Source organism: Seriola lalandi, unplaced genomic scaffold (genome assembly GCF_002814215.2).
Source record: "Seriola lalandi dorsalis isolate HSWRI2012SDOR001 ecotype SW California unplaced genomic scaffold, Sedor1 jcf7180002053444, whole genome shotgun sequence".
In the NCBI taxonomy this organism is placed as follows: domain Eukaryota; kingdom Metazoa; phylum Chordata; class Actinopteri; order Carangiformes; family Carangidae; genus Seriola; species Seriola lalandi.
In genome coordinates this window covers 4,340-12,664 of record NW_019523997.1, presented here as the reverse complement: position 1 = coordinate 12,664, position 8,325 = coordinate 4,340, and the positions used below count along the sequence as shown (strand labels likewise).

The 8,325-nt window shown below is 36.8% G+C and overlaps 1 protein-coding gene across 1 annotated transcript; it reads left to right on the top strand.

Annotated features, from left to right (window-relative positions):
* The first annotated feature begins 384 nt into the window (after positions 1-384).
* LOC111651130 (meprin A subunit beta-like) lies at positions 385-7,903 on the top strand. Its single transcript, XM_023401084.2, has 17 exons — positions 385-499; positions 794-853; positions 970-997; positions 1,261-1,308; positions 1,400-1,437; positions 1,525-1,603; positions 1,726-1,843; positions 2,161-2,339; positions 2,441-2,659; positions 2,753-2,905; positions 3,191-3,238; positions 3,373-3,585; positions 3,868-4,320; positions 4,451-4,636; positions 5,055-5,169; positions 5,314-5,370; positions 5,979-7,903. Exons 2-17 carry the CDS (start codon positions 797-799, stop codon positions 6,055-6,057), a joined length of 2,070 nt encoding a protein of 689 aa, XP_023256852.1. The 5' UTR covers positions 385-499; positions 794-796; the 3' UTR covers positions 6,058-7,903.
* The last annotated feature ends 422 nt before the right edge of the window (positions 7,904-8,325 follow it).

Here is an 8,325-nt window from a genome sequence, read left to right as displayed (position 1 = left end):
TAGATGTGGGAGTCGGGTGACGGGGATTGGCAAGAAAATCTGAGGGCATCTGGTGGATGGATGGAAATCTGGCACAGAGTGGGAAATGCCTGGGGGAGTTACAGTGGCTGAAGGAAAGGCAGACGCAGGGAGACTGAGTGTGTTGTGATGACAGGCTGATGTTATATTTATGAATATTATTTGTGCACATTGTGTAGGCCAAAGTCAGTGGCTTGTGTCAAAGGAAGGAAGTAAAGCCAGTATCAGCAACAAAGCACAAAGGTTAAACTATTGTCCAACAGGCTGTTTAATAAAAACTTGGCCTACGTGTCTTTTAAATTATAACTTCTTCTCTGTCAATCTGTAGTCAGCTGCAGGGTGATCATTCTGTTGAAGGTCCAGTGTCCACTGGTCAACAGAGGTTTTACATTAAAATTAGGAGCACTGATGTTTTGTCGAGTATCTCTCTAGTGATCAGGTGTTTCAATCGGGGTCGAACGTACTGCAAGTCTCAACAGGTGTAAGTGTGTGTGTGTCTGTGTCTGTTTGTCCGTATGTGCCAACAAAGGACTAGGCAGATTGCATGTATTCTTGGTATGGACAAAGATAATATTTCTTTATCTCTTTGACACTTTTACACGTCATAACATAGATGAAAGGTGGCACTCCTTTGTCTGTTAGACTGTCTGGTATGTGTCTCTTTTTCTTAGCAGTGACGCTTGTGCATAGCACACATCATCACATACCCTCCTCTTCCACTCTATATTGCAATAATTTAACAATGCAAAATAATGATTTTCCTCTTTCCAAACAGAAAATGTGTGTCTTTACAACTCTGCTGTTGAGTTTGATTTTGCAGCACGCAGCCACATCGGTAAGTTTACTTATCCGAAGCATGCCACATTCATTTCATAGTCATTATGCCAGTGATGCATGGAACATTACCACTGTGATCAAATGATGTGCCATTCATCTGACATTTGTCCACAGCCTATTTCATCTGCAGAAGGCACTGAAGGTGAAGAATAGCTGGCTGATAATGGCTTCCAACAATATTTTCTCTGAAATAACTTTTTAAATTAAATCAATAAAAAATATAATTTTCATTATATTCATTATGATTGATTCAGATGTGATTGTGGTGAGTGAAATAATCATTTTGGAATCAAAGTTATGAGATCATATTAATGAAAACCCAGGAATGGAAATCACTCATACAAACATGTAACAAGTCACACTGAACATAGTGTCTTCTCCTGATGCTACCTTGTGTTTTATCAGACGGCAGTGGGTATGAAGAAGCTCTAGACATTGTTGAGATAAACAAAGGTGTGTATGAAAGATCCATACATTATTCAAACTGTTACTTTCCATCACTTGGATTTACATAGTAAAATAACAATAAACGTTCTTTTTTCAGATCTGAATCTACATGAGGGAGACATACGACTAATGACTGTGAGAACCATTGCTGTTATACTTTTTTTTAATACAATACACTTGCACAACACCTCGAGTTCATTGTGATCACTCTTCTTTTTAAAGGGCCGTGACAGGAACATTGTTGTTGGAAACCAGTTCAGATGGGAATTACCCGTCCCATATGTGTTACATGAGAGCCTTGGTAAGACAAAGAAATGGTCTTTGTATTTTTTCAGCTGTAAAGAAAAGAGCGGAATTAACATCTTGATTGACTTGCTCGATTTTCTGACTCATCATGATGTTGTGTACTTCCTTGAAACACAGACTTGAATGCCAAAGGAGTTGTTCTACGGGCTTTTGACCAAATACGGCTGAAAACGTGCATCGACTTCAAACCCTGGGAAGATGAGCCACACTACATTGTAGTCATCCAAGACGATGGGTGGTTCACTATATCACTGATTATAATTACATAGAATATTCTTTAATTTTAATAATGTTTTGGTTTTTATAACCAATCTTAATCTTCTTCTAGTTTTAGTTTAACAGGATACATTGTTTCCATGTAGCTTGATGAGGTGATATTAGTGTGAACCTAGTGCAGGCCTCTCTTTCCTCACCCAAACAGAGTTGTTATGCATATCTTTTTCTTATCTTTTTCTTCTGAGTTCGTAGACTTTTGGCAAGAAAGCAAATAAGCTAAATGTCAAACTATTTCTTTATTGCCTTACTTGTCTTATTCACCTGATCTGTCTATAGATGTTGGTCATATGTTGGGAATCAACATCAGGGAAACCAAAGTGTCTCTATTGGACAGTGGTGTGATCACCTTGCCATTGTGGAGCACGAGTTTCTTCATGCACTGGGCTTCTGGCATGAACAGTCCAGATATGACAGAGATGAGTATGTGACCGTTGTCTGGGAAAACATAGAAAAAGGTTTGTTTAAATCTTAGCTGAATGCATCTTTCTGATTTTAAAATGGGTGACCTCTGCTACGAAGAAAAACCATATTAAACGTATCTTCATGTTTTATTCAGGAAGGGAACACAACTTTTTAAAGCACAGTTCAAACTACACTACCACTCTAGGAACGATGTATGATTACACATCTGTGATGCACTACAACAAAGACGCCTTCTCTAATGGCAATGGATCCACCATCATCACTAATCTGCCAGAGTACCAAGATGTAATTGGTCAGCGTCTAGAAATGAGCTCTAATGATGTTCTGAAGCTCCAGAAGCTTTACAACTGCAGTAAATGCTTATTTTACTAAACAATGCTGCATTATAGTACAATGTTATTTGTTGTGCATATGATCACGATTTGTGTTTTTGTGTTTTTGTCAGCATCTGCCGTAACCTTCCGGATGTCCTGCAGCTTTGAGGATGAAAGAGTGTGTGATATGACTCTTTGCGCTGCAGGAAATACCAGCTGGGAGAGAGTGGGCAGCACAAAAGCCGGGCCGTTCTCCGACCACACCAGTCTGAGTTCACAGGGAGGTATGAGCCTGCGTTTAGTTTTAATTTCCTTTTGTATGCTGTCAAAAACACCATACAACACCTTCAATCATTTCTCTATAATGGTACAGCTGCTGTGCATTACATCCCTTTATTCTTTATTATCCCCATCATGGTGTTAATCTATACCTTGCTCTAACTGCTGTTTTTGTTTTCCAACGGACAGCAGCGTTGTGATGGGTTTACTCTAAAGAGATACTGAAAATGCCAATTAGTAGCTGGTGCAATTTTAAATAAAACACTCTTGTAATTTCATTATGTTCACAGAGAACCAGACAGAATCTGCTCATGGAAATGGCACAGCAAATCAAAACGGTGAGTTTTCTGTGAAACACTATTACTGCATCCAGCTTAGAGTTTCTCATCAGTTGCAGTTTCCAAGGTCATTTTTTGCACACTACATTTCTGCCAACTACATGAGGATCACTTTAGTGCTTAATTGTTTGTAGGTGGAGGCTCCTTCATGCACTGCAGCACGGTGTCTGGAAAAGAGGGGGATGGCGCCAAAATGCAGAGCAGGAAGATGAATCCAAAGAGGCAGATCCAGTGCCTCCAGTTTTTCTATTTTCACAGCGGGAGCGACAAAGACCAACTCAACATTTGGATCAGAGAATATGACAGGGAAGATGAGGAGACCACCTATCTAATGGGACAGATCACAGGTGAAATCATGCATAGTGGATATCTGTTATCCACAAAACATGACCATTTGAAAGTGGCATCATACAGCCAAATCCAGTGTGTAAATCGTTTCAAGCAGTTATTGACATGTAGGATTTAATTTTAAAGATAAACACACCAAAGGCAAATCAGCTCTATAACCTGATAAACATTCCTGTCAAGATGTCTGTCTACTCCAAGATAAGTGTTATTAGATTTACATGCACTTACTGCACTCTGCAGTGTACCATCAGTCATACTGTATGTTCATTGTCATTTGTCAGGTCCACCAACATCTCACTGGCAGCTCCATCACGTTTCCCTCAATGCCACTAGGCCCTTCCAGGTGGAGTTTGAGGTCCGCAAAGGAGCAGGAAACTCCTTGGGCGGGTTTTCAGTGGATGACATCAACCTGTTTGAAACTGAGTGTCCACATCATGTCTGGCATATTCCCAACATCGACCATTTTCTGATAAACAGCAGCGTTGGCACAAGCTTACTGAGCCCACGGTTCATAACCAGACAGAGCTACGGGCTCCAGCTTCTGCTGCATCTCTACTCTGATCACTTCGGTGTTTTCTTCCGGCTCGTGTCCACAGACCATGATGACCAGCTCCAGTGGCCATGTGTGTGGAGACAGGTGACAGTCTCACTGCTGGACCAGAGTCACCACATCCAGCAGAGGATGTCGAAGCAGATAAGCATCACAACTGATTCAGAGAGAACATTCATTGGAGGTGATTGAGCAGCACTGATATACAAAATACATGCAAAATATTATTCAATAGATCTTGATAAATTAACTGTATTGTACGTGTGGTTGTATTGCAAGTGCAAATCATGTGTCTCACTTATTTTTACATCAAGATAGTGGAGAGATATTTCACTACTGGGATAACCCCAGGAAGCTGGGGCATCTCATCAATGACACCAACAGAGAGTCGTACTATGCTGGTCCAAACCTCGGCTACAGGACTTTCTTGTCTTTGGATGCATTTCGGTCAGGAAACTTTATAAAAGGAGGCAGCATCTTCTTTTTCCTCAGCTTTGATGGTATATATTATGGCAGTTAAAAAAAACAACTTTATCCTTAAATCTTCCTTTAACCAATTTTGACTTAGATGAACTATATGTTTTATCTATTCACTTGTTCGCTGTATCTATATGATTTTTAAGGTTGCACTATTACATCAAATCAAAAACTTTTTGGAGATGCTGGACTCAAATGATGCATGAGTCCAGCTGGGTTAACATTCAATTCTATTCTGTCAGGGTGTCCGGATGGGTTACAGTGAAGTTAAAGCATCACCATTTAATGTCGCTTTAGTAAACTTCTGTAAATCAGCAACAGACTGTACTTGTAATAACTGCACTTAGTGGAATGTCAAACCTCTCACAGCATGTTTACCATTGTTTTACATGTTACAAGCTCCCTGGCACTGAAACATTCTTTTGATATTTTCATTGACAGATTTATCGACTCTACGACTGAGTGGCTCAGACCCTCCTAAGCCACAGATATGGTCTAACATGAACCATGTGACTCTGATGAAGACAGATGATAAGGGAACCTGCCTAAACCAAATGTAAGAGCTGACAGACAAATATTAAGAAAAAGGCTAACAAAAAAAGCAAAAAAAAACAAATGAATGTGTTGAAAGGCTTGCATAGACGGGGACAAAGAATGTGGAAACGCCTGTATTACAAAACACCCCCTTCTGTTCTGACAGGATGGGAAGCACTACAACCATCGTCACTCCATCATTCATATCATCATTTGCAGTCAGGTACATCCACTTTGTATCAATAGCATGTACTGTACAGAATTTACTGAGAATAATAGTACATACAGTAGCTCTGTTTCACTGTGTTGTAATAAATACTTATATATTATTATATATTTATGTATATACTGTATGTAGTATGCATTTATACTAAGCTATATAACTAGGGCTGCAACTAATGACTGTTTCCATCGTTGATTCATCTATTTCTAATTCTTTATATTAATCAAACAATTAATTAAAAGTATGAATAATAGTTAATCACGATTCTCTTCAGTGTGCATTTGCTGTCAGACTAATTGTCCAATCTATCTAATTAGTTACTCACTTAATTGTTTCAGCCATGAACATAACATCATACAAGTAAAGCACCTGCTTTATTTATCTGTACCATTTTTGGGGGCATATTAAGTCATCATGCTGGTCATCTGATTAATACATTTTTGAACTTCTACAGAATAAGAATTTTATAAAATGTATTAGGTCCACACACATTACCAGCACTGTACTATTAAAGATAACTATAACTTTCAGTGATTTGCACTTAAAATACAACTAGAGTTTTACATAGACTATTCTCTATTATAACCACTCTGTTGTTATTTTCCCAGTCTTCCCACAGGAACCATCTTTACCATGCTGACAGCCACAGTGGCCCTGATATCAGGAAACCTGCCCTTGACACTTTGAAAATCTCAGCTTTGTTCTACTCTAAGTATAGAAATTGGTGTATTTCTGTGGTCGAGAAACTACAAACCAAGGGTGTAGGTTTGCATATGAACAATAGGTACATGTCCCTACCAATATTTTGGGAGGACAGAATTGTCCTCCCAAAATATTGGGGGGGGGGGGGCTATCTGGAGGCTCATGTCATGTGAGAATGTCACAGTGGTACTTAACATAATCAGAAAAATGTCAACTGATGTTATTTAACCATGTTAGCTACTGTTAACTATCAAATTAAGCCTGGCTTCTGTCTTCTGTAGGCTAGCAGTCAGGTACTGGGAGTAAACATAAAATGGTGGATATATCAAACTATGAGTTTAATTTCTGTCAAAAAATTATATTGATTAAAAATTATATTTATTATTTATCCTATTAAAATGTCATCATGAATATTGTGACTTTTTTTATGCCTTATACTAAGAGGTTTTGGGCCTTACTATACTATAAGGTTTTTATGGTATTTATGCGTTACTATACTATGACCATTTTTATTACATTTTATGCGTCACTATACTATAATTTTTTTATGCCTTACTATATTATGACGTTTTATTAAATTTTTATGCCTTACTATAGCATGACATTTTTATGCCTTACTATACTATGATGTTTTTTTACGTTTTTATGCCTTGCTATACTAAGACGCTTTTTTATGTTTTTGTGCCTTGCTATACTATGACGTTTTTATACCATTTTATACCTTAGTATAGTATGACCTTTTTTGACATTTTCATGCCTTACTATACTTTTACCTTTTATGCCTTATCATACTATGACTTTTTATGCCTTACAATACCATGACTTTTTATACCTTACTGTGGTGGCTGTGCCACATGTTAACAAGTGTAAACTATTTATGTTCAACAATTAACTAACATTTCAAGTAAAAACACTACACTAAGCTTTTGTTTTCATACAGCACACAATTTATTGGTTTGGCAATTTTTTCCTTCCATGGATCCCGCATGACCTCCCCTGGCAAAAAGGAAATGGCACTGAAAAAGAAGGCCTGTTGAACGCTGCCAAGCAGGAAGTGGAGGAGGCCCCTGTAAATCCCCTGTCGTGTTGAGGTAAATTTTTTTGATTAATTGATTATTCCTGTTCCCTTTTCGTGTCTGTCAAATCTAGCCTATATATATTGTCTATATAAACCCACCTTGTGTGTCATTTTGATGAGTTCATTTTAATTTGCTGTATGTTTAGTTGACCTAAGTTTGAGTTAAAAGGCCTTTTTCCGTTTTGAAATCATTGTCCTGAGTTTCTAAATTTTGTATTTTGAGAACTTAATTTTTGTTAAATTGCAATTATTTGTAAATGAATAATAATTTGCTTTGCTTTACACAACTGGTTTCTTGAGCTTTTTTTCTCTGGTTCCTGACACTTACTATAATATCAGATTTTTATGCCTTACCATATCACAACTTTTTTAGAGCCTTACTATAGTCTGATGTTTTTATGCCTTACTATACTATGACGTTTTTTTGATTTCTTATTCCTAATTATACTATGTTGTCTTTGTGACTTTTTATACCTTAATATACTATGCATTTTGAGGACTTTTTATCCCTTACTATATAATGATGTTTTTATCACATTTTATGCCTAACTATACTATGACGTTTATATACCTTACTATAGTATGACGTTTGTTAACGTTTTTATGCCTTACTATACTATGACATTTTATGCCTTACTATGCTATGATGTTATTTGACGTTTTTATGCCTTACTATACTATGCTAATTTTTTTAATTCTTACTGCTCACTATAATATAACGTTTCTATGACATTTTATGCCTTCCTATATTATGATGTTTTCTTTAACGTTTTTATACCTTACTATACTATGATGTTTTTATAACATTTTGTGCCTAACTGTACTATGACATTTTTATGCCTTACTATACTGATGTTTTTATGCCTTACTATGCTATGCTGTTTTTTTGATTTCTTATTCCTTACTATACTATAACGTTTCTGTGACATTTTATGCCTTACTATACTATGATATTTTCTATAACGTTTTTATACCTTACTATACTATGATGTTTTTGTAACATTTTATGCCTAACTGTACTGTGAAGTTTTGATGTCTTGCTATAGTATGACGTTTTTTAACGTTTTTATGCCTTATTATACTATGACGTTTTTTATGACATTTTATTCATAATTGTACTACGATGTTTTTTGACGTTTTTATGGATTACCAAGAAATGTCGTTTTTTATTTCAT